Genomic DNA, 26,490 nt, shown 5'->3' with positions numbered 1-26,490 from the left:
AAGAATGCATAGGAAAATGGGGCTCCTGGCTCACTCAGTCAGTAGAGCATTTGACCCTATCTTGGGATTGTGAGTTTGAGCCCCACATTGGGTGTAGAGATTACTTTAAAATCTTTAAAAACACACACAGACAGGGGCACCTGGGTGGCTCATTCGGTTGAGCGTCCGACTTTGGCTCAGGTCATGATCTCACGGTCCGTGAGTTCGAGCCCCGCGTCGGGCTCTGTGCCAACGGCTCAGAGCCTGGAGCCTGTTTCAGATTCTGTGTCTCCCTCTCTCTCACCCTCCCCCGTTCATGCTCTGTCTCTCTCTGTCCCAAAAATAAATAAACTTTAAAAAAGACACACACACACATACATAGGAGAACGGATAGCAGGAGGCACGGTTCAGGATAGATATAATTTTGAGCCACACATTGGGTGTAGAGATAACTTAAAAATAAAATCCAAAAAAAAAAAAAAGAAAGAAAGAAAGAAAATGGATAGGAGGCAAGGTTCACGATAGATATAGAGAATTTTTTGAGATGAGGGTGGAAATTGCTAGCCCTTGGTGATGGTAGGGGGGACCATGCCAGAGAGGGTAGGCAAAGTACAGTAGGAACATGTACTAATCACCTTTAGACGAAAGAACTAGGCAGTTTTCTTTTTTTTTTTTTTCCATGTTTATTTATTTTGAGAGAGAGACGGACTGCGAGTGGGCAGAGAGAGAGGGAGACACAGAATGTGAAGCAGGCTCCAGGCTCTGAGCTGTCAGCACGGAGCTCTACCTGGGGCTCGAACTCATGAACCGTGAGATCATGACCTGAGCCGAAGTCTGACACTTAACCAACTGAGCCACCCAGGCACTCCGGTTTTCTCGTTTTCTAACTTGTTATTCTAATGATCTTAAGAAATAAGAACTGGCTTTAGGTGAGACCTGAACTTTTTTACTGGCCAATCCATTCTGAGAATTGACTCACTTGTTCACTTTGTAGATGTGAAAATCCTGACATGGGTTAACTTGTGATTCTTGTTCTTAGGGATAAAGTGGCTGTTCTTCAAGCACTTGCATCCACAGTGAATAGGGTAAGTAGGAGTTTTAGGTTTTTGTACCCAACTCAGTTAATTATACATTTAGTATTCATACCTCTTCATTATTCATGATTAAACTGTTGTGAATCTTGAAAGTTTATTGGAAATAATCTAATCCACTCCCTTCATGTGACAGGTGTGGAAACTAAAGGTTTGGGATGGTTTTGTTTTGTTTGTTTTTTTGTGTGTTTTTAAGTTTATTTAGAGAGAAAGAGCACGTGTGCGGGAGAGGCAGAGAAAGGAGAGGGAATCCCAAGCAGACTCCATGCTGTCAGTGTAGAGCCTGATGAGGGGCTAAATCCCGTGAACCATGAGATATGACCTGAGCTGAGATTAAGAATTGGACACTTAACTGATTGAGCCACCTAGTCACCCCAAAACTAAAGGTCTTAAAGGGACTGGCTACACATTGGTTAGGAAGTTAAGTACTTGACCTAGTTCCATGTCTTTTATCTCCAAATTCCGTGTTTTTATCTTAGACCAATAATGTTTAAACTGAATCCCCTGAAGAGTTTGCTATAATGCATGGTCCTGGGGGATGGTTTGGGTGGGATACTGTAATGCAAGTGATCTGGCGACCAGCTTTGAGCAGTAGTGTATCTACTATGCTAGAAATAATGCAGGGATTGACCGTGTGCGTCCTGGAGTTTCAGAGCTGAGCAGTTAGCTTTGTGATCTGCACTAAAAAGTTACTTTATCTCTTGATGTTTCCACATGCATATCTATAAAATGGGGATTAATGATAGCATCAAACCTCAAGGTTTTAGTGAGAAATAAGCTAGTACATGTGACAGGATTTAGAACAGTGCCTAGCACAAAGGAGTACTCAGTAAATGCTAGCTGTTATTAGTGAAATATTTTTCAATAACTTTCTCTTGACAATTCAAGAATAGAGTTTGTAGTCTGATAGATAAACTGAAACCTTGGTAAATGCCTCAGAACATAATCTGTGTACCCAACTTGGGACTCAAATTGCCAACCCTGAGAAACTTTCTGATTGTATTTTTCATTAGCAGGAAACTATACTTTTAATTTCAACTATGGGGACAATGTCTAAAATAATTAATTAACTACCATGATACCTGTGAGGATACTGATCCTCTTTAAGGCCGTTATCACAGACTTCCGGGATTGTTTTCCATTGTAGATGTTAAACTTAAGGAGTATTGGGCTGAATATGCACTAATATATCCTAGCAGTTTCTCAGAAGGGATTCTTAAAATACTGCATCTCCAGGGGTGTCTGAGTGGCTCAGTTGGTTAAGCATCCAACTTAGGCTCAGGTCATGATCTCACAGTTCATGAGTTTAAGCTCCCATTGGGCTCTGTGCTGATAGCTCAGAGCCTGGAGCCTATTTCAGATTCTGTGTCTACCTCTCTCTCTCTTCCCTTCCCTCGCTTGTGCTCTGTGTCTCTCTCTCAAAAATAAACATTAAAAAATTTTTAAAATACTACTGTATCTCCACACTAGCATCATTTATCCCTAAGTAGGCACTTGAAATGTGAACTAGAGAAATGGTCCTTTGAGACTGTTCTCAATTTTGTTTTTTTGTTTTTTTTGTAATTAGGTGTATTTTTTTCTTTTTTTTTATTTAATTTTTTAATTTTTTAAATTTACATCCAAACTAGTTAGCATATAGTGGAACAATGATTTCAGGAATAGATTCCTTAGTGCCCCTTACCCATTTAGCCCATTCCCCTTCCCACAACCCTCCAGCAACCCTGTTTGTTCTCCATATCTATGAGTCTCTTCTGTTTTGTCCCCTTCCCTGTTTTTATTTTTGTTTCCCTTATGTTCATCTGTTTTGTCTCTTAAAGTCCTCATATGAGTGAAGTCATGATTTTTGTCTTTCTCTGACTAATTTCACTTAGCATAATATCCTCCCGTTCTATCCACGTAGTTGCAAATGGCAAGATTTCATTCTTTTTGATTGCCGAGTAATACTCCATTGTATATATGTACCACATCTTCTTTATTGATTCATCCCTCCATGGACATTTGGGCTCTTTCCATACTTTGGTTATTGTCAATAGCGCTGCTGTAAACATTGGGGTGCACGTGCCCCTTCAAAACAGCACACCTGTATCCTTTGGGTAAATACCTAGCAGTGCAGTTGCTGGGTTGTAGGGTAGTTATAGTTTTAATTTTTTGAGGAACCTCCATACTGTTCTCCAGAGTGGCTGCACCAGCTTGCATTCCCAACTGTTCTCAGTTTTTTAATGAAAATGGCCTTTAAGTCAAAGAAGTTGTAGAATTATGTGTGCGGCTTTCTGATTTGTCTGCATTTGGGCCCTTGAAGTCCAAGGTATTCATTCAGTAACCACCTGTTCTACCCTTGTGATGCTGACCAGGTGCTGTGCCAGGTGAAGAATAGAGACCCTTTCCTCGCACAGCTCCTAGAGACAGAGAGTGTGAGAGCACAGAACTGTCGCCATGACAGTTGGGATAAGGGACAGTTAAAGGGGATGATAAGGGGATGTTAAAGATGATAAAGGGACAGGTGAGGGGATGTTAAAGAACTAGCGTTGGTTGGATCTGATGATAGGTTAATTGAATGGAAGTAATGGGACAGGATCTACAGGTTGAACTGCAGCATGGTCAGTACTGTTCACTGAGATAGAGGTGACAGGAGAGGGTGTAGCTTCAGGCAAGTATAGTGTGGGGTTAAATTTGGTTCCAGTCATCTGAACTACAAGGCCAGAGTGCAGTTTTTCACGGATTGTGAAGGACTTGGAAATTGTTGAGGGAGGAAAATTGGGAAGTAAATAGGAAGGATAAGTCTAGTAAAAGTTAGAAGAACTAGAGCGTGTCACCAAAACTAGAGGCCCTAAATAGGAATCTAAGAAGGGTGGTGTGGAGAATCAGAACCAGAGCTAGGCACCAGTTTGAGTATAATCAGGGAGTACATACGTAGTCCGGGGCAGCTAACCTAGAACTGCTACCGCTGGTTTACCCTCACGTGACTGCCTCATGTTAGTAGAGTGGTGTAACCAGATGAAATGAGCGTCTAATGAGTATGAAGCGATATGGGTTTTGAAAGGGGCAGCGGGAAGCTGAGACGCCAAAAAGATCTAGCCTCCGTGCCTTAGCTATGAGCAGCCTTGCCCCGAGAGCTGCAGGGAGGGTCACCCTTGGAGAGGCCAAGTCAGTAAGACAGTACCTCAAGGGCACCGTGAGGAGAGATTCTGGATGTAGGGTTTTCCTGTGGAACAGAGGTCCCAGAAGGCCCAGGAAAGGAGACTCCAGGGGAGAAGACAGAATAGAGAAAGTACTTTGGAGGCAGTTTTCAGTGAGTGGTACTGAAGAGATTATTTTGCTTCAGGTTCTACCTAGAGCAGTTTAAAGTAGCATACAGAGCTTGGACGGCAGCGCACAGAAGCTGCACCAAGAGGGCGCGGAGGCGTCTTCTGTGTGGAGGGCAGACTCTGTGATGGGCAGTGGCCGTGCTTGGAAGGAAACTGGTGCCTGACTCTGGTGCCCGGACTAGTTAATTCAGAGGACCTGTAGTTTACAACAGCAGTAGTTCTTGGGACCACCCTCAGATCTTAAGGGGTCATGGGGGGCTGGGGGGCTGAGCCATTGTTTGCTTCAAGTTGTATGTAATTATAACCGAGTCTTAGAGAGCTGGGAGTACAGTATAGGTGTTAGTGTTTCTCTCACTGTATACACACAGGTAAACTTCTGCATGTGTTATATATATATAATTAAAACTTGTTTTTTACAGAGTTTGTGGTCATCAAACCTCCAGATCTTTATGAAAGTCTAGCTAAAGAGACTTCTGTGTCTTCACAGGATTCCACAGCTGCCCCTTATGCATTTCAGGATGATCCTTATCTCATACCAACGTCCTCCGTGGAATCTGTGAGTAATTCCATGTAGCTTTTCTAGCATTATGTTTTATCTTGCTTGTTTGGGTTGAAGCACGCGTGTGTAATTTACCTTATTTGTAAAAATTTTTGGAAAGTTAACAGATGCTGATAGGTAATTCAATAGACTTTCTGAATCCCTTACTACTTTTTTAAAAAGTTTTAGAGATGGGCTGTGGAAAGGTTTTGGGTTTTAATAATCAGGGCTCTTTTGCATTGGAACAGTCCACTTGGTTTCAGTGCACTGGTTTTATGTTCCGCAAGCTGTATATAAGATGTGACCTAAAATGTCACACTCAGTAGCAGAGAAATAGTACGTGATTTAACTTGTATTTGGGTTTCTTTGTATTGTTGCATTCTTTTTTCAGGGGGTAGATAATTCTTCCTGAGGGTGTAATTTTGATCTTGAGTCTAAGTTACATGTAAATGCCAATTTCTATCTGATTCTTTTTTTTTTTTTCTTCATAGCGTTCATTTTTATTGGCAAAGAAATCTGGAGAGAATGCAGCAAAGTTTATTATTAATTCACATCCCAAATATTTTCAGAAGGACACAGCTGAACCTCATATACCGGTAAGGAGAGGTAATTGTGATTTTTCAGTTAATACTTATGTAGATATAAGTTAAACCAAGTTTTCATAGCTGCTTTTGAGTAGCCATTTGAATGTCCTCAGTATTCAGGTGAAGTATTTAGTTAATTATGTTTTTATGTATTTTGAAAGAGAGAGAGGCAGGGGAGGGGCAGAGAGAGAAGTAAAGAACCCTAAGCAGGCTCGACATTGTTAGCGCAGAGCCCGACAGGGAGTTTGAACTCACAAACGGTGAGGTTGTGACCTGAGCCGAAACCAAGAGTTGGACTCTCAACAGACTGAGACACCCAGGTGCCCCTGGGTGAAGTCTTTTGAGGAGTACAGTTATCTTTGCTCACAATAATCTTTTTTTTTTTTTTAAGCTCCTGTGTGTGTTTGTTCCCCATCCTGTTTTCCGTTTGGCTACTGTGACACCAGAATCTTAGATCTTTATCTCTGTGACTGTTCCTTTTCAGTTTCCTTCAGTAGCTTTTCTATGCCCCCCCCCCCCCCCCCCCCTTAAGTGCTGACGTCGTCTTCGGTTTCCATGCTCAGCCATTTTCTTATTCCTGTCTGCAGTCTTCCTGCTTCAGTGGCCCTTACATCCCATTCTTGTGTATCTGGCCCAGATCCCTCCACTTTGATACTGTAGTGTCCTGGTTTCTCTTCAGAGTAAACCTTCTGCCTTTTTCTTTGAACTCCGAATTGTATTTCCAACTACCTCTTTGTTCTGTAGTCCTAAAGAGTGAGCATCGTGGAGGGTGTGTTGTGTGCTATTGTCACAGTGGTGAGGGGAGCAGATGTGCCTCTGCCCTCCTGGGTTTACTAGTGGAAATAGTAACCTCAGACTCCTGTCCCAAACAGCTTTCTTCCCTAAACACATGCACCCACACACAGCCCTCCTGCTTCTCCAGCAGCAACTCCTAGTGACAAATTAGGAGGTCATTGCGATTGTATAGGTAAAAATGCTGAAATCCTGGCCCAACCTTTCCCCTGTGTGTTTAACTAGCAGTTAACGTTTCTGTGCTTATTAGCTCACTTTGACTTGAAGCCTTCCATGGGTCCCTGCCTCCCTGGCAGGCAGCACTCTCATACCTCTGAGATCTCCCATCATTTACCATCACATTGCACTGTAATTATTTCTTTCTTCATTAGATTGGGAGAACCTTAAAGGCAGAGAATTACTTTCATCTCTGTGTCTCCAATGCCTAGCTTCATGCCTGGCATGAAATCGTCAGCATTCAAGAAGTATTAAAATAAACTAGTGAGTGAGGTACAACCAACATACTTTGGTGATAGTGAATGTTTATAGAGTAGAAGAAGCATCAGGGATGAAAGATTTCTGCCTCTGCAAACCAGGTGTACTGTGACACTTTTTTAGAGAGAGACCGCGAGTGGGGTAGAGGGGGAAAGAGAATCTTAAGCAGACCTGTTGCTCAGCATGGAGTCCAACACGGGGCTCGATCCCATGACCCTGAGATCATGACCTGAACCAAAATCAGAGTTGGGCACTCAACTGACTGAGCGACCCAGGCACCTCAGTACTCTGACACTTTTAAACAAGGTCGGGAAGAAAGAAGAAAGGGTGATTTTAGTAGAGGACAGAGGTTCAACTTGAAGTTGGGGAAGTTGGAAACAGGATTCTTCAGATATGGATTAAATATTTATTTTGGGGTGCTTTTAAAAATTTTCCTTGAGCTGGGAGATAGCTAAATGATCTTGTTTTATGTATTGGAGGGCTTTGATATTTTTTTTCAGTTATATTCCCTACGAGGTGTACACGTGTACCCGGTCCATGAAACATGAATTGGGATGGTGAAGTTTTATTTTGGTGTTTTGGTGATAAAAGTTCAGTCCTGCTCAGTTCTTTCCCCTTTAGCTGTTTGTGCTAACATTAGCCATCTTCTTTTCCTAGTGTTTAATGCCTGAGTACTTTGAACCTCAGATTGAAGGTATAAGTGAAGCTGCCTTAAAGGAAAGAATCAAGCTCAAAAAAGTCAGAGCTTCGGTGGACATGTTCGATCAGCTGTTGCAAGCAGGTGACTTGGTTCATTTAAAACACCTCTAGGAACATGGGCTTGAAAGTGGGCTGTGGTTTATGTGATCGTGCTGGTTTTGAGTACAAGTTACACGTATCTCTGCTTGATGATGTGTTTATGTTTTTAAGAGTTTAATAATATTTCCAGTTCTGCTTTAGCTTTATTTTTTGAATTATAAGTGAGATGGAGCTGTAACTTAGTTTATTTGTGCTCTTCGGCTATATTGTGTTGGCAAGTAGGGAAATTGTATAGCCATTCTTCCTTGGCTTCTGTTTTTAACTTCTGGCATGTACATATTGTATTCAGGTTTCTTGTACTCTTTAAGTATGTATGGAGGCATAAAACAGACAAGGAAGGAGTATTTAAAAAGGAAGCGCTAAATTGGGATATTGATTCTAGTTCTGACACTAATTAGCCCTGTGGCTTTGGAAAAGTCACTTAGTTCCTCAGAACTTCTGTCTCTAAAATTTTGGCTCTCTGAATTTGATCTGGATGAACCTCTGGTGGTATAGATCCAGAATGCATGACTTGTAAACTACCAGGAGAATGTACCTATAATAGCATCAAAGGCAGCAGCATTGTAAGTTTATGGGCTTCAGGATGTTGTTCAGTGATTGAGGATAAAAATCAACCAGACATAGAAGAGATCGAAACTGAGTTGAATTGCTCAGTATATTCTTGAACACAACAAGAAACATTTGCAGAAAGCTGTGTTTGATTTGAGAGTTCTGGTGTGTAGCCTGCTGTGGCATTGGATGTACGGATGAATTGCTGATGCACGTTATAATTTAGGGAGCCTTTTCCCTCTGCTTGTTGAATATGATAAATGTCTGGTAAGTGAAGTTCTTAGTGCTCAGGTCTGTTTTCCTCTAGTTTTATACACTGTGGAATGGGCACATGCAGACATTCAGTAAAGACAGTGTGTCAGACCCACAGCTCGGAGTAACAGAACAAGCCAATATGCCATGGGATGGATTAGATGAAGTTTTACTATCAAGCCCCTAATAAGTACCAAACACTTTGCTGGGCATTTCACATGGTTAATTTAATTCTATAACATCTTAGGAGTTGCTGTGTTTTATAATAATTCTATAAAGGAAACGTTATTAGGTAATTTCTCAGGGATATACAGTTCTGAGATAGTAAAATCCAATCCATTTACCCTTCATAGCCTCGGTTCTCTCCACTCTGCTCTTTTCTACACTTTTAAATTCCTAATGGGCATTTTTTATCAGTATATTTTTTTTAGGAAAATGAGGGTACTTCTAAAATACTCCATTTCATACTTTTTCCTTTTTTTTCTTAATGTCAAGATGAAAGCATGTTTTCGAGTAACAGTTTTTTTAAAAGCTACTATTATTGGACATTTAGGCTAGTATTTCTAGGCAGGTATTCCAGTGAGGGCCTGGATCGAAGCGGAATAGTTTTGCTTGCAGTTGTAAAAATGGAACTGAACCAGGGGAACTAAGTGGCAGTAATTTGCAGAGTGTTCAGTTTGGAGACCGTAGTTAAAACCATGAGCTAGTTTCTCTGAAGAGACAAGTATGTAAAATAAGTGAGCACACACAAAGGTCAGGCTTTGTCTTGTGTTTTAGTCTCTCATGTCAGATCACACAGTAGGGATGGTGTCCCTGTCTGCATCACTCCAGGTGTTTGAGTTGATGTGGAGTGCATACTCATGCATTCTTAGGATGGTGGTTGCCACTATATACATAGGCAAGAAAGTCACAGGTTATGGAAAGTGAAGAATTTTAATCCAGTGAGCTTTAGTTCTTTGATGTTTTAAAGTTTTTTCCCCCTTTTTTCTTCTACCCACAGGAACTACTGTATCTCTGGAAACAAGTAATAGTCTCTTGGATTTGTTGTGTTATTATGGTGACCAAGAGCCTTCAGCTGATAATCATTTTCAGCAAAGTGAAAAATCAGAAGAATTGGTAATGGCTTTTGGCAGTGATTCTTAAAATTTTTTTGGTAGTAATTTCATGTCAAAGTGAGGCAAGTTCTTATGCCTTATGTGTTAGGATAGTAGAGATTTGTTCTGAGATGTGATGTGGTATACTAGCTTTGATAAAAAGTGGTATGGAGGAAGAAATATTTAATCAATTATTTTAATTTCGGTTCCCTTCTTAAAAATATTTTGACCTTGCCTTCCGCGTGCAGCTAAAGCTTTGACCAGAAATGTTTAGGAAGCCCCTCTTTTACTGTTATGTACAGTGACCACATGATGTGTAAGGAACAGGGAAAGACCCCCTGATCCCAGTCCCCTCAAAAATGCAAACATATGTGGGCATATAGTGAGCGTATGTGCTGGGGGTATATAGAACAGGATTGTGCCAAGGGCTGGCCTGTTGATAGTGAGTCCTATCTGACTTCTCAACCCAAGAGTTTTACTTCTGGAAAAAGATCCCAAGGGCACCCCTGGGTCCTGTGCACAGAGATTATATACCTCATTTTTATAATGTATTCATACTTAAAATTGCAAAAATGTGGAACACAGGCTGGATGTCCAGTAGCATGTGACTGAACTGTGGTATTGTTTGGTGTTGGAGAAGACTAGGTCTGTTCGGCTGTGGAAAGATGGATCTTACATTAATAAGTGAGAAAATAGGCTAGACAACATTCCATTTTTATAAAAGTATTTCCGTATGCATGAGGGGAAAATGAAAAGTGCTTTTCTTTCCATAAATGTCTAGTTTTCCTCCACCAGATGTGCATTATTTACATAAAAAAAAAAAAAAAGTCTTTTAAAACATGTAGGCAGGGGGTTGCTGTCAGACACTTCCAGAGTCTCTTCTCCTAGGCTCCCTGGTCTGGCTGGCCCTCTGCCCCCGTTGCCCCAGCTGTAGAGGCGGTGTGGACCTGCGCAGGGCCAGCCCAGCCTGCCTCACAATATAGCAGCATCACCAAGAGTGAGGTTTATAAATCAAGGACATGACGTTACTAGTCTTTAAAAAGAATCTTAGCTTGCGTTGGATTAGTGTTAGACATTAGATCCCATACCCGGACATGTCCTTTCTTGCTTTTACCTAATGAACAATATTTCTATGTGGGCCAAGCCAGATACAGCCAGATCAAGCCAGGCTCTGTTGTTTGGCTTTCCAGTTTCTCTCTCTGGGCTAGGCTGTACAGGGTAATGACTTTATCTCTTCTCCAGGCTGTCATTTCTTGCTTTAAGGGCCAGCTTTACTTTGCATCTCTAAGTGAACTGATTTACGCTTTAGGAATTATCGGTTTTTTGAATGAACATTTACTGGAGTTTTCCTTCACCTTCTGTTGGATCTGTATTTCTTTTATTTTTCTAAAGTTTCGTTCACCTTTCTGTTTTTAAGTATTCTAGGCTAGGAGAATGCATTCTGCTGTCATATTTTGTTTTATTTCTGTTGACAATGGTTCATTTCAGGAAGAGGCCATAGAGGAAAATAATGAAAAATCTAAGAAGGCTGGCCATCAATTTGGAGTTACGTGGAGGTATGTTACCCATTGTTAAACCTTGTAGTGGGGTTTCCATTTGTGCATGGAATGTTTCTTGTCACCCCCTCAAGATACGCTCCTATGGTTTTCTAAGATATAATTTGTTTTTAGCATACAATATAAATATCACAGTTGGTACTCCTGTGTATTTAGACCTCATTTCATAAGATCTTTACTTCTAACCAGCAGTATGATATTGACACTTCATTCTCCACCCCACCCGTTTAACTTCATGTCCCCTTTACATGGTATTGGTTCCTTGGGTAGTTTCATCAGTGTCCTTCTGTGCAATATATACCTGTCACTCTGAAAGATTGGATAATTTGTTAACATAAGAATACACATAACACAACAGTGTAGTTCTAAATGAAGATTGCTGGTCATCAAGCAGAAATACTCAACATTTCCAAACAAAAGTTGAGTAACATTTAACATTTGAGAAATTTAAGTGAGTAGGAACGTTTGAGTAAAAGAAAAGTATTTCACAGGGACATCTGGAGGAGGAAAGTTACTATTAATATCAAAAGTCTTTTTGGAAGTGTTAAATAGAATCCGGTATTTAATAATTTTCTATAGTAGTTAAGAACATGGACCTTGGTATATCATCCTGGCCCAAATCCTGGTTCTGATTTCCAGGACCTATTTGTAAGAGACAGAATCAAGGTACAGCATAGTCTGTATAACATGGATTATCTTTATTCATTTATTTGTTTTAAAAAAAAAATTTTTTTTAACATTTATTTATTTTTGAGACCGAGAGAGACAGAGCGTGAACGGGGGAGGGTCAGAGAGAGAGGGAGACACAGAATCTGAAACAGGCTCTAGGCTCTGAGCGGTCAGCACAGAGCCCGACGCGGGGCTCAAACTCACAGACCGCGAGATCATGACCTAAGCCGAAGTCGGACGCTTAACCGACTGAGCCACCCAGGCGCCCCTATTTGTTTTTTTAAAGGAAGAAGGAGAGTAGATACGCCAGAGTGTGACATGTACACATGCTAGAATACGATAGATTCTGGAGAAACTACTTGCCTGTGGTTGCCTCTGGGGAACTGTATATGGTTGAAGGAGTGTGGGGAAACTTCGCTGTGTACTCTTTGCACAGTTGGCTTTTTTGTTTAGTGTTGTGAGTATATATTACTTTTTTGTAAAAGTTCTGGTTCTGTCACTTAACCTGCCAAGCCATGGACAACTTGAGGTTTTGGAGCCTCAGTTTTTCCCATTTTTCAGAATGATAACCATGTCTTTCATGCACGTGGTGGTAAGAATTTTATGTGTATAAAGTGCTTGGCACAGTGCTTGGAACATTGTAAACTCAGTAAATTGTGGTAGCTGTTGGTTTTTCCAGTTTCCCTGGTTGACTATTCTTCCTGTGTCTAGGGCAAAAAACAATGCTGAGAGAATCTTTGCTCTAATGCCAGAGAAAAACTCACATTCCTACTGCACAATGATCCGAGGAATGGTGAAGGTAACATGTATTTATTTCTGTACTATTGTCTTTAATTTCTACTAAGTCAGGAATTTTTACTCTCAGAACTATTGTTCACTGGGCCAGAAAATTTGTTGTCTTGGGGGCTCTCCTGTGCATTGTAGAATGTTTAATACCTCCCTGTTCTCTACCCAGTTCATGTCAGTACTTCATCCTCCCCAGCCCCCAGTTGTGACAACTAGAAATATCTCCAAGAATTACCAAATGTCACCTGGGAAGCAAAATTGCCATGCAGTACAGTATGAACTTCATGAGAACTGAGACTTTGTTTGTTTTGTTTATTACTGTATCCCAAGCCCTAAAACAGTAGACATTGCAACTGTTTCTTAAGTAAACAAGTTGGATGATATTTAAGTTTTATCCTGTCTTCCAGCACCGAGCTCTTGTGCAGGCATTAAACTTGTACACTGAATTACTAAACAACAGACTGCATGGTAAGTGTGTTTGGAGAATTTCCCTCCCTCCTTCCTTTTCTTCCCTTACGAGTCTGTAAATCTTTGAATCCATGAAATTTTTGCATCTTGCCTCAATCATGGGCTCACTTTTAACCTTGTGGTATTGGTGGTAAAAGCAGGAGGAGAGTTCCAGAGAAGGGAGAGAGTGTCTCGTTTTGTGAGCACATGGTAACGAGCCAGGAGCCATATGTGCATTACTGCTTTGCCTTAAACTAAGCTATTTAGGGATAAGTCTTGAACCCAAATTTTGTTAAGGTGGTTTTCCTGTTTTACAGCTGATGTGTACACCTTCAATGCATTGATTGAGGCAACAGCATTGAGCATGAATGAGAAATTGGAGGACAAATGGAATAAGATACTGGTAAGGGGAAACCGTCATTTTGTCTCCTAATACGCCTAAAGTATCCTTTCCTAGAAATACAGGGGGTAGAGATTGAGCATTTTCATGGCAGATACTGCTCTGCTGGGTACTCAGCGGTTACTTGTTTATGCCCTCCTAGCAACCCTGTAGTTTAAATAACTGTGTCTTGTATGTGAGAAGAAAAAGTTATCTGACGCAGAGTCGATGGCTAGAAGTCACAAACACCTCTGTTGCTTTATTTCTCGTAGTATGTAGTTTTTTTTTTTTTTATTACAAACATAATGCATATTTCCTGAAACATTTGTATCTGGTAAGTTTGAAAAAACTTACTTGGGTTGTATTAGGGATAGAAATGTTTTTGTTTTTATACCATACTGCTCATTTAAAAAAGGAAAACAGCCCGGTTCATTCTAGTCTACGCTTTTGCTTTATGAGGCAGGGGGCGAAGACAGTTGGACATCTTGATCAAGCGAGGTGCGGTGACTGAATAGAGTGAGTTCTCTAAAAGGCAAAGTCACTGGCCCTGCTAACTAATAGATAATTCTTAAATTAGGAATATATTTATTAAATTACTTTAGATCTAGCCAGAGAATCAAATTATTTTTTAGTGTGTAATATTGGTTTATTGGACAAATTACCTACCCAGGCATAAACAAGACTTAACACTTGGATTTATCTAGGAGCTGCTGAAAGAAATGGCTGCCCAGAAGGTGAAACCAAATCTACAGACATTTAATACCATTCTGAAATGCCTCCGAAGATTTTATTCATTTGGAAGATTGCCGGCCTTACAGACCTTTCGTGAAATGAAAGCCATCGGAATAGGTGAGTATGTGCCCTCATGTCCTCCTCTGGAGACTGGGACGATGCTGACCAGAGATCTTAGATCCAAACAAGCAAAAATAGACACTAAACTCTTTATGCTGTGTGCATAATATGTTGAGAATTTCCGTTCCCCCATTTGGTACATTAATTACATGTATTTATTAACGGCGGGAGCTCCGTTATCTTCATGTTCTTTATAGCAAACTACAGTATTCTTTTAATATTTTAGGTAGTTTTCTGTGGATTTCTTTACTCTGGGGAGAATTGTTCGCTTGAGTTAACTAGTTTTAAATCCCATGACACTTGCTAGCATAATTAGGTATTTGAACCCAAATGTGCTATTGTATTATGTAGTTTTCAATAAAAAATTTTTAATTTATTTATTTTGAGAATGGGAGAGCAGAGAGAGAGAATCCCAAGCAGCCTCCATGCTTGCATGCTCCATGCTGTCATCATGGAGCCCAATGCAGGTTTTGATCTCACAACCTTGATATCATGACCTGAGCTGGAATCAAGAGTCAAGACTCTTAACCGACTGAGCCACCTAGGCAACCCTAGTTTTCAGTAATTATGAAAGGTTGCTGGGGACCTGTTCACTTTAGTATGCTTTAGTGCTCTTGAATAAAGAATCCTAGTACAAAGTACATTAGCTATAACATTTTAGTTAATATGTGTCAAGACTTTCTAAAAGTATTTCTCACTTTAATCAAATGATGCTAATCAAACGTTAACGTTAATCAAATGAGCTAGGAAATATCTTCAGAGGAATAGAAATGCATCTTTTTGTTTGTTTGAAATGCATCACCTTTTATTTAAATACCAAAATCAGTGTGTTTTTAGTTAACTGTGCCTCAGGAAGCTGTATTTTGGATATTTGTGTTTGACTTATTTCTTACTTTTTTCTGTCCACCTGGTAATTTGAGAACCCTCACTTGCAACATACCACTATATTATTCAGCTGTTTTATCAACATGGTATGTATGACGTTATACATGGTACGTATTATATTAACTTTTGTAGAAAGTTGACCCAGCTCCTTTATGTTTATGTGATTAATTGTTGTGGGCTACCTTCACTGCATATGATTTAAGAATAGAGAACTCACAAATTACAGTATCCTATAGCCTGAGCAAAAAGTTATTCTTAAAGGAAGTAACCTTGTTTGTTACTTAAAACTTGAGCTGGAGGGGAAATGTTATTAGTACATTAAATGTACTAACAGTGTTGATGTGCAATTAAAAATGGTCAGAAGGTGTGTTAGTCTGGACTTCTTTTGCCTCTGTAGAGCTGTGCTTTCCAGTAAAATAGCCAGTAGCCACACTCGTTTATTTCATTAAAATTAAGATTCCTTTCTTGCATTAGTACTAGGTAGCCCCATGTGACTGCTGGCTCCTGTATTCAATGATGCAGCAAGAGAACATGTCTGTTTTTACGGGGAGTTGTTGGCCATTGCTGTTCCATACCTGAGTTGAAATTTTAGCTCTGTCGTCTCCCAGCTATGCCAGAAGGGCCTGGATATCTATCCTGATAAATGCCATCAGGCTGTGATGATTAAGTAAACTGTGCACAGGGTCTTGTACTGGAAGGCACATAGTAGGCCATCACAGGCTGTGGGTTCTCGTTTGCCCCGCCCCAACTTGAGAAAGAACCCCTGGGTTCAGAAATGACCATTCCAGTCTTTCTCTCCTGAGATGGACTTTATAAAACAACAGAGAAAAACTTGATTGTGTTTTGGTGGGCTAATTTTACAAGATCCACACCACCTGTAGGGAAGATTTTTATCTTTTAGGGTGAGAGGAAGAGTAATTGACTTTATCTTGGACATAGGTAGTTTCCACAATAATCGTATCTTCTAAAATTTGACTCAACCTTGGCGACACTGTAGTGAAACTAGTATTTCTGACCCCAGACCCTGTCGGATTTGTCTGTACCATCACACATCACTTGGGGTTCAGTTGCTAACCAGAGTGTGTGGTGGAGCACCTGGGAACAGAGGGGCAGACACAGGGGAAGGGGGCCAGCTTGTCTTACATGTATGTAAACTGGCTCCTTGCAGGAATATTTTTCGATGTTTGTTCAAAGGAGAAAGCCTAAAAAATTAAAGGATACATATAAAATTATTATGTAACCAATAAAATGATTAGGAATGCTAGCAAATGGAAACATGCTCGAGGAAATTGTAGAAATACACCTGTACCACCATTAAAACTACATATTCACTTGTGTGTGGATAAGGTAGGGAACAGATTTGGATGAATAGTGGGATACGTTTGGGAATTGTGTAGATGCGTTTTCTGACCTATTCGTACCACTCAGTTCATGTGATTGTAAAAGGATTGCCTATGTCCGTTATTTCTACTGTTTTTTCTTGGCTTTTTCATCCTGATTATACTTAAAAGCACAAATGATTACTGGCAAAAAAAACATGTTTGTTTTTCTAAGTAGGCGGTCTTGGTGAGGTTGTGTGTTTCCCATTTCAGTGAAAGTGAAGTTAGAGACAAGACTGAGGAGGAAGGGAAAGTCTCCGCTGGGAGCACATAGACAAAGACCTGTGACTGTCCCAGATCGGAGAGTTGCACCCTGTACTGTGAACCTCTCCTTTAGCAAGCACGTGCCCCTGCCAGCTGTACACCGTGCCGTGTGCTGGGGCAGAGCAAGTGTGGCCCTTTGTGCCAGGTGCTGTGTGTTTGATAGTGGTACAGAAGGAGAGTCCTAATAAGACCTGTGTGCTTTTGTATTCTGCAGAAAACCCTTCAAAAGGATCATCCCTCATAATCTACGATATTATGAATGAATTAAAAGGAAAGAAATTTTCCCCGAAGGACCCAGATGACGGTATGCACAGAATCGCTTGTGTGAGACAAAGAGCCTATTTTCTTGTCAGTGATTAGAGGCCTTGTGATGAGGACAGGGTTTAATTTAAAGTGTGTTGGTTTATTTTGGGGGGGGGAGGCAGAGAGAGAGAGAGAGAGAGAGAGAGAGAGAGAGAGAGAGAGACTCCCAAGTAGGCTTCGTACTGTCATTGAGGAGCCCAGTGCTGGGCTCAGACTCAGTATCATGACTGAGCCAGTCTGACACTTAACCATCTGAGCCCCCCATGCATCCCAGAGGACAGGTTTAACTTAGCTTAGTTACCTTACGGGTGGTTATTCTGAGGAAGCCAAAACGTGTGGCACGTTGCTGTATACTTCCCCCTGTGGTTTTTATTCCTTCAGGTTTAACTTACACATTGACAGTTGGGTCGCTAGGGTTTTTATTAATGCTGCTCACTTAAAAATATATTTTATCCATTGTAACCAAGACTTTGTGAACTTTGATTTTCAGATATGTTTTTTCAGTCAGCCATGAGAGTTGTAAGTACCGCTTCTTCTTTTTTGCTTTCCTTTTATCCACTTCTTAAATTCATCTGTAACTGGGGTTGGAAGGTGAGGAGAAGGGGCTTTTCCCTGATTATTTTTTCACTTCCTGAGTTTTCTGTTTATGTCTTTGATTCTAATTTTTTTTCTTCTTAAATTCTATACTAACTCATATAGCACCTCTACCCTTTGTTGTATACGTTGTTTTTTTTTTCACACCTCTGTTCGGATAAGGTTTCAGGGTATTTCATATTTTCCTATTGATGACCTTTTAAATTGATGACGGTTGTTTCGAATTCTGGTTTTTCATTTTATGCTAATCAGTGGACGTGGATTAGCACATCCTGTTCCCTAAGGATAATGCTTTCCAAAAGTTTAGTGTGTATCCTTGCAGGTTTTTTCGTTAGGTGTTCAGACATACACAGCCAGATAAATTTCCGTGGTATTTTGTTTGCTGATAGCAACATAGTATTTCGTAGGCGGGAGGACTACAGTTTACTTAACTCTTCTCCTATGAGTGGGTTTTGGAGTTAACTTCATGGGTTTTTTGCAAATACAGTGATGCTGGAGTGAGCACTCCATCTGTTTTTATGCACATGATCAAGTGTTTTCATAGGACTGATTTCTAAAGGTGTAATCACTAGATCAAAATCATTTTGTGGGGCGCCTGGGTAGCTCCTTCAGTTAAGCATCTGACTCCTGGTTTTGACTCAGGTCATGATCTCACAGTTTGTGAGAACGAGCCCCATGTCGGGCTCTACACTGATAGCTCAGAGCCTGCTTGGGATTCTTTCTCTCCCTCTCTCTGCCTCTTCCCTTTTTGCATAATAATATTGTATGTATATGTGTATATGCTATATAATATAGCATTATATGAACATTAAAAAATTTTTTAACTTTCATGGAATTGGGGAGTTTGCTTTCATTTTTTCCCTTCAATCTTACAACTCATTTGCTGTCAACCAGTAATAAATTGAATCAGCATAAATATTTCCATAAGTAACTATACTTTTTAATGTAATGAGCCACTATTTGCTTGATAAATCTCAGAGTGATGCTTACTGCTTGCAAATTTTCAGTGCTCAGTTCTCAGAGATCTAGAACTTGCTTACCAAGTACATGGCCTTTTAAACACCGGAGACAACTGGAAATTCATTGGACCAGATCGCCGGCGTAATTTCTATTAGTAAGTGTGTTAGAAATGTATCCCTTTGCATTATTGGAGCCTCTTTAAAAAGCAACCGTCAGTCATTTCTGCAAGTAGGAGACTGTTGGTAGCCCTCCTATGTCATGTCTGCAGGCAGCATGCCCCTAACTTGATGGTACATGTTAATTGAGCACTTGGAAATTGAAGCAGTGGTAAAACTGATTTGCCAGACTGAGATGTCTGGTGTGGATCTTTTAGGATATTTTTCTTTGTAACGCTTCAAACCCACGTGCCTTTTTCCTCCATGGCCTGTTTTATGTTTTTGAATATCTGGCAGGGTAGGTCCCTAAACATTTCAGCACAGTCTCTTGTTTAAAGACGAAGATACAGAGATGAAGCGCAAAGAGACTCCTTAAAGGAGCTTGACTTCAGGTAGATAAAAACAAGAACTGAAGGAGGCAGCCTGTTAATAGGTGTGTGGTGATTGTCTTCTGTGTGTCCATCTCCTTGCTTCACACTGCATGCTTTGAAAGTGAATGTGGCAGACCACTCCCTGGGAGCTGAGCACACCGAGGAGGCAGTCATGAATGGCTAGTTGTGCAGAAGAAGGTGTCGATCAGGAAGTCCAGAAAGCATAGTTGGCACCCCCTGGCTCAAGTATTGTCCCATGTAACTTGAAATCGTTTGTTACTTACAAGTGGATTTTAAATTCTGTGTAAGATGTCATCACGTAACAATGCTGTAATTTAATCTTCTGTTGTTAACGCTCTGAGACTAAAACACACCTTTTCTCACCATTACAGTTCCAAGTTCTTCAGTTTGCTTTGTCTAATGGAACAAATTGATGTCACTTTGAAGTGGTATAAGGACCTGATACCTTCAGTAAGATGATTCATTACTTATCACTGTGGATGTGCTTGTGGGTATCTTTGCTGGTTAATACTTTAAAAATACATTTGTATTTCTCTTAATCAGGTATTCTTTCCCCGTTCCCAAACGTTGATAGATCTTCTCCAAGCACTGGATGTGGCCAACCGGCTAGAAGTGATTCCTGAGATTTGGAAAGGTTCGTTTCGGCTTGTATGCCCAAGCCCATCTCATTTCATCGTCCTACATTTTGATTAACAAACATGTTAATATTGTTAGGGATGGAAACTTCCATTTGTCACTAAATTGAATATATATGTAAGTTGAAGTCTGCTTCATGGTCCACTGGCTCATGTTGCACTGCACGAGTAAAAATGTACTGAAAGTGACTTAAATCCATTCCTTCGTGACAGGAATGGTAGAGCTGTGCATTTGTCGTGTGACATGACAGAAGATCATCGCTGATTACATGGCACGCCCTAGATTTAAATTCAGGTCCACAAACGTAATCCCCAAAGCCTAGGTTCTGTGTTATTCCTCTGTATCATGCTGCATCGTTGTGACTCAGTTGTTAAGAAGCCACTTGAATTTCTAAGAAGTAGGCATGGTTGTGGGTTTCTGTGTATAAATTGGCTGCAGAAGATGCTGTGTGTCCTCTATTAGGGGACTGTGATTGCAGCATGAGTTCCTGTCAGCTTCAAGTTTCCATGTCCGAACACTGAGACTAGAGCCCTGCCCTACTTCACAGGATTGCTTAAGTGGTTGTTACCTGTTATAAAATATCACTGATCACCAAGTGCTGTAAAAAAAAGTGTCTTATATCACACGGAGTTGGTAGCTGCTCAAGAGTAGTGCATATGCTGTGGTTCACACTTGACTTGGGAGCAGGTTACTGGCTTCCACTGCTCCTTCTGTTCTTACCATGAATTATCCTAGTGGTGTCCTGGAGGAAAGAGTGTCAGCAACTTTTTTTTACCCACCAAAAACTACAACGGTGGACAGAGGTCTGCCAAAGAGTTTTGGTATTATATGACAGTGATCACTTCTCATTATGTTCCTTTCTGTTTCCAGACAGTAAAGAATATGGTCACGGTTTTCGCGATGCCCTGAAAGAAGAGATTCTGATGCTCATGGCAAGGGATCGGCACCCACCAGAGGTAGGGTATGTCCAAATTCAAGTTAGTTTACAGTAATCAGATGTGTACTGACCGGTATATTCTCAGAGGACTCTGTAAAGGTAATTTCCTTGGTCTCATCTAGGGAAACCTGGAGAGTTCTGCCACCTAAACCCAGATTTAAAGTCTACATCTAAATATACCCAACCATTAGCAGAATCTCTTCTAAAGTCATCTCATTTCTCTGGTCCAAAGTAAACAACATGAAAATAGTTTTTCTGCCCTGACAATAGCTTTTTTTTTTTTTTTTTTTTTAAAGTTTCTCTCTGAAAAGAAAACACATGTTCTTTTTGAAAGATGTGGCCAATTTGCAAATTATTTACCCCAGAGCAGGGCAGGGTGCGTTCTTTTTTCTTCACTTTGTTACTTGTGTACCATACATGTGATGTGGTCCAGTGGTAAAATGGATTGCTCAAAAATGTTAACGCTTCAGTGGAGTCTCCTGAACTTAAGATTCTCATAAAACCAGTTAGGCAATTCTGCTGATTCTTAGAGCCTCTCAGCTTCAGGTGGCGTTTGCTGACTGTGCTGCCGATATCAGATCTACTTATGAGAGCCAAGATGCCAGACAGACTGCTCCTGATTGGCCAGCCAACGCTCTGAACTATATAGCTGTCCTTTTTTTAAGGGGAGGGAGGATCCAGGAAGCCTGGTGAGTACAAAACCAAAAGCATAAGAAGCCATTTGTACTTGGATCTCAGAGAACATTTGCCCTGGCCACTAGAGTTTTTCTCATCTGTATGATGTATAATCAGAAGACAAATGAGTTTTCTACATACTGTGTTTTCTCTGGGAACTACAAATACCAGCTGAAAAGGGAACTTTAGGAAGAAGACCAGTATAAGTGTATACAGTGTATTTAAGAAAGGACATGGTTTAATGGGCTAATTTTCTCTTTCTGACCTGTTTTCTATATCCACGGGCAAGTAAGTCACTTGTCTGTTCACTTAAATAGAGTGATCAAAGAATATTTTTGGAAACGTTTTAGGCATTTGGTTTATCCAAGTGTTTCACTTGGGTATAGTGGCCCTACCTCCCTGCTTAAAATGCAGGTTGTGCATTTGGACTTCAGGAAACTGGCATTTATAAACATGGCCTTAACTAGAACCATCTTTGGTCTGTGTCACTTCTGTGTGTTCATCAGCACTTCATTCACATACTCATTTTTAGTATTTGTGGATGGAAACTTTACATGCGTTCCTTTTTCCAAAAGCAGAGAAGTCAACAAAAGAATACTTTGTAGGAGTGGTCATAGTTAGGTGGTGTTGCTACATTTTGTTCTGGAGAGAAATGTGTATTCTAACAGTAAGTAGAGTACATGTGTATGGCTTTTTCAACACGGGAGAGTAACTTAATTTGAACATAGGATTGCCAGCCCAAAATGTGGCCGTTCACTGTGTTCAGGAAAAGCTGGTAAAGGAAGGCTTTACTGCCTACACTGGTCTTGGGAGTGTGAATCACACACACGGCCTACTACACTGCTAGTGACCAAAACATTTGGTGGTCAAGTTTGTTAACTCAGGTTGACACTTGTTACGAATCAGGCTATGATGATTGGCGCAGGGGTACGGACCTCAGCTGAGTCATGGGAGCTGAATGTATGTGTTTCTCCTTTGTCCTGCATGTGGCAGGATGCTGGTGAGCACTTACAGGAGACTGATGCCTCAATCTGAGCCTGCTCTTCGCAACATAATTCTAGGACACTGACCTCATTCTGGATTTTAAGAGAGGAAAGAGATCATTCTCTCTTGCATCCCTCTCTTCCAGCTGCCCACGGGATGTATTCCTTCCCTGGGTGGACTGGAGTGATCCTCTAGAAGAGGATAGACCCTAGCAATTCTGAACACTGGCAGATCACATTTGCCTGGGAAACTTGACATGTACATATGTGAAGTTTGGAGGAGGGAGTTGAAGCACCCAAGGTGATTTTGATGTGAAGACAGGGCTGGGAGCGAGCAGAACTCACAGACATATGTCTTCAAGGGCTAGTACTGGGAGGAGAAGAGCTATGGTCATCGGATCGCCATGTGTTCTACTTGCATTTATAATCTTGCTCCTGTCTCCTCTTGAATAGGAAAATGTTGGGGCTTTTCAGGAAGCATAATAAGATCCCTGGGTAAGTTGAAGTTAACAGACCTGCCTGGGTACGTCCTAGAATTAACTGCACGGTCTTCACTCTTACCATGGGGTAATTGGAATTTTTTCACCTGCCTCAGCATTCTGATAGACAAGAAAATGCACAATTGCTCCCACCATCTAGGGCATCCTGAAACAAGCACTGTTTTTAATCTGTACTCAGTGATTATAACACACTGGCAAGACACCGAATAGATCCTCAGTGATGGCATACTGGACCAATGTTCATGATCCCTTTGGCTCTTTAAAGTTAGGCTTCATGTAACTTTAAGAACTACTGTTGAGGATTTCATGACTCAACTTTATAAAATGGTAGATTTTGCACATAAATCTTTGAGGGGTTTCATTGGGGAGTGTTGACATTTTGCCTTTCTTTTACAGAAATGAGTTGCTGGATGAGTTTATGGACAGTGCAAAAGCATCCAACAACCCTGCCCAGGCCATTGAGATAGTGAAGCTGGCCAGTGCCTTCAGCTTGCCTGTCTGTGAAGGCCTCGCCCAGAGAGTGATGGCTGACTTTGCAATCAGCCAGGAACAAAAGTAAGTTCTGCACCAATACCATAAAGGAAAGTGATACAGACCAGACTGTCCATCTACCCGTTCACTGCTTATAGCTTTCTGCCTCCTGAATTTTCTTCTTTGCAAAGTCAGTGTGTGTTAAATTTAGCTGCTATTTTATTTGTCATAGGAGTCAGAGGCCTATAGATGTGGCTCTTGGAACCTTTTCCCTTGTCCTTATAGTTGAATGCAGCTGCAGAGTCCCTCTCCCCCAAGACTGAATTGCAGTTGTAACCTTCCAGTTTATTTTCCTCACAGAGAAGCCCTGAGAGACCTAACTTCACTGACCAGTGACAGTGACAGCGACAGCGACAGTGACATCGGTGAAGGCAAATGAAAGTGGGCAAATCTGCAGCTGTGACCTAGCATAGCTGAACTGACCATATTGTAAAGAGAGTACGGATGGTGAACTTTGAATAACAGTCAATACAACATGGATGGCCTGATTTAAATTCCTAATTTGATACTTACTATACCACCCATTCAAGGTTTACTACCACTTAAACGAAAGCATCACTACCATTTTCGTTTCTTCGGACACATTGTGAGGACACAGTTCCTGGTTTCAGCACAAGCTCTGTGTCCCTGCAGTGTTTGTCAGCCAACTTGACACTGTTCTCCAGTGTGGTTCGCCCTCCCCAGGTGTGGACTTGGCCTCCGTTGGCTGATGCTGTGATGCTGGTGCTTCCTCAGTCTTAGAGGATGTGTCTGAAGGTGGTTTGCGTACGTATTACCATTGATACTGGGTCAGTATCCCAATATCAGGGATACAAAGAGGTGCAAAATCGTGCATCTTCGAAACGATTAAACAATGGCAAAGGGCTGCACAAATGGGGAAATGAAGGCTGTAAATAAACTCCAGTAATGTATTTGCACGTATTTCCATTACTTTACATGGCTTTTGTTTTCCCCCAGCCATAGGACTTGCACAAGAGTGCTTCATCTCCCTTTCTTCCCTGTGTGCTGGCACCTTTAGTTGGGCTCTACTCAAAGTCATTGAAAGTGAGGACTTGTGATGAAAAAGGACTGAAATGAAGGTTTTCTTGATGTGATTGTATTGCTGGTGATCATTGCTGGTCAAAAACCTCTACTTCTAGCATTTGTCTCACCACTGGGACTTTGAAACAGTATCAGAAGCAGCCAGGACCCTGGTTTGCAAGAGCAAACCTTATCTTCACCAGGGCTGCTTCCACAGGCTGCTTTGCTCATACCTGGTCCCAGATTTACTGAGGGACCCCATGAGTTCCCCACTGAGGAACAGCCTCATCCTTACCGTGCCAGAGTTGGCACTGATGGGCTACAATATTGTGTGTGTATAGGTCTGTTCCCAGCTCCATTCTGCATCCTCTCTAGCCTGGACCTACTCCTGCATTCTCAGAAACCTAAGCATGGTTTCATGTGTTCTCTTAGAATGTTCAGTTTAAGACATCTAATCGAGGGACAATGAAGGCAGGGGAATGACACAAATTAGCTACTTAAGCATTCATGTGTATTGTCCCATTAGACTCTTGATAAACCAAGGCAAATGAACAAAAGGACAATTAAAACAGATTAGCCTTTGATCTTGGTTTACAACTTCGAGGGAGACCTGGCTTCCTGGAAGCTTCTGTTAACTCCTTCCCATCTCACCTACAGATGCCTGGCTCTCTGCATGGCCAAATGCTCATCGCAATCCTTATAAATGTGGTACTTCTCCCCTTGCCAGGCCCCAACTGAATCCTCAGCATAGTGCTTGGCAACTAGAGTTGGTGGGACAGAGTCCCATCTGGACTGATGTCATCTGAATTTGTAATGGATTTCAGTGTACTTCAGTGGTTTTAATTGCTTCAAACTTTCAGAAAATTAGGCCTATAGGATTGGTATCCATTTTTTTTTTAATTTTTTTTTTAATGTTTATTTTTGAAAGAGAGCATGAGCAGAGAAGGGGCAGAGAAAGACGGAGACACAGAATTTGAAGTAGGCTCCAGGCTGAGCTGTCAGCACAGAGCCCAATGTGAGACTCAAACTCATGAGCTATGAGATTATACCCTGAGCCAAAGTCAGACACTTATCCAACTGAGCCACTCAGGTGCCCCTCCATTCTCTCATTTTTAGATGTTTATTCACACACTAGTGAAATATTAGCCTCTAATAGTAAAAGATGTTTCCCCATGCTGAAGTAAATAATCTAGCAATTTTTGCTTTTGGTCTGGCTCTCCATTTCAACTTGTAGTCTGTTCTTATGATTGTCTCTAAACTTGTAATACAACTCAAGTACTGCATTCCTAAAAGGCATTGAGTAAAATGAGTAGTGTCTTGGTCACATGCTACAACTCATTTTTAAGACCACTCTTCTAGGTCTTAACATTTCCCTGATGTTGACATTTTATATAGGAAAAATTATAACTTAAAATTCAATTCAACATTTTAAACAAAATGGTATGAGATGTAAGATTTGGGTTATAAACCAATCCAGTGAAGACCAGAACCAAGTTTTAAAAAGCGCTGGAGCATTAGTGGCATATAAAGCAACCAAGTTGGTCAGAAAACAGGCTTTTGGAAATTGGGAACTGAGGACAGTTTAACTATTTTTCAGTAACCTAACAAAAAAAAAAAAAACAGGAGAAACCAAAACATCAGAAGAACTAGGATCAAGACCCATGGAATGGCAAGGGTCAAAGGAGGAGTCCTGTTACCTCTGAATAAACTTGTCCACTTTGCCTCGTATCACCAATGTGTGCAGACTAGAAATGCAGATTAGGGGTTCAAAACCTCTGAAGACTAGCGATAAGATGTACTCTTATGTTGGTTTTAAAACTGCAGGGTTTGATTTTGTGGGTGATTAGAATGCTGAAATGGATTAGAAAATCAAAGTACATCACTGCAGTAGAGTTGTTTTGTGATAAATTTTACAGTGCAGTAGAAATGTGTAGATACACATGTAGAAGTCTATCTGGTCATGATGTAAATTATTTTCCTGCTGGTAATAAAGTTTAAAAACATTGAAATAGGATATTTCTGAGATAGCTGTCAGTAGGAGCAAGGAAGTTCAGGGCAAGTTTATAGACTCCTTTAGATCAGGTCTTTAGAGGCAGAGTGGCAATTTACCAAAGGAAAGCTTTTGATTTGG

General features: G+C 40.9%; 1 protein-coding gene and 1 non-coding gene across 3 annotated transcripts in view; both read left to right on the top strand.

Annotated features, from left to right (window-relative positions):
• Positions 1-25,988, top strand: part of PTCD3 (pentatricopeptide repeat domain 3) — a 30,030-nt gene extending 4,042 nt beyond the window's left edge. Inside the window, exons 4-24 of one of the 2 annotated variants that reach the window (XM_060655941.3) lie at positions 1,019-1,064; positions 4,863-4,931; positions 5,405-5,509; positions 7,421-7,544; positions 9,363-9,478; positions 10,945-11,012; positions 12,393-12,480; positions 12,875-12,935; positions 13,232-13,317; positions 13,998-14,142; positions 15,066-15,116; positions 16,888-16,977; positions 17,467-17,495; positions 18,578-18,684; positions 19,449-19,527; positions 19,621-19,711; positions 20,584-20,669; positions 21,191-21,339; positions 22,762-22,803; positions 23,205-23,363; positions 23,640-25,988. In XM_060655941.3, coding sequence (XP_060511924.1) covers positions 1,019-1,064; positions 4,863-4,931; positions 5,405-5,509; positions 7,421-7,544; positions 9,363-9,478; positions 10,945-11,012; positions 12,393-12,480; positions 12,875-12,935; positions 13,232-13,317; positions 13,998-14,142; positions 15,066-15,116; positions 16,888-16,977; positions 17,467-17,495; positions 18,578-18,684; positions 19,449-19,527; positions 19,621-19,711; positions 20,584-20,669; positions 21,191-21,339; positions 22,762-22,803; positions 23,205-23,363; positions 23,640-23,718 — 1,870 coding nt within the window. In that variant the 3' untranslated portion in view covers positions 23,719-25,988. Of the gene's footprint in view, positions 1-1,018; positions 1,065-4,862; positions 4,932-5,404; positions 5,510-7,420; positions 7,545-9,362; positions 9,479-10,944; positions 11,013-12,392; positions 12,481-12,874; positions 12,936-13,231; positions 13,318-13,997; positions 14,143-15,065; positions 15,117-16,887; positions 16,978-17,466; positions 17,496-18,577; positions 18,685-19,448; positions 19,528-19,620; positions 19,712-20,583; positions 20,670-21,190; positions 21,340-22,761; positions 22,804-23,204; positions 23,364-23,639 lie in introns of those variants that run through there. The other variant, XM_060655943.2, reaches the window with a different exon arrangement.
• On the top strand, positions 22,229-22,365 carry LOC132672833 (small nucleolar RNA SNORD94). Its single transcript, XR_009607724.1, has one exon. It is a non-coding gene; the product is annotated as a small nucleolar RNA SNORD94 (small nucleolar RNA).
• Positions 25,989-26,490: the final 502 nt, after the last annotated feature.

Source organism: Panthera onca, chromosome A3 (genome assembly GCF_046562875.1).
Source record: "Panthera onca isolate mPanOnc1 chromosome A3, mPanOnc1 haplotype 2, whole genome shotgun sequence".
Taxonomy (NCBI): domain Eukaryota; kingdom Metazoa; phylum Chordata; class Mammalia; order Carnivora; family Felidae; genus Panthera; species Panthera onca.
Note: the sequence above shows the minus strand (reverse complement) of the source record. Positions and strands in the feature narration are given on the sequence as shown.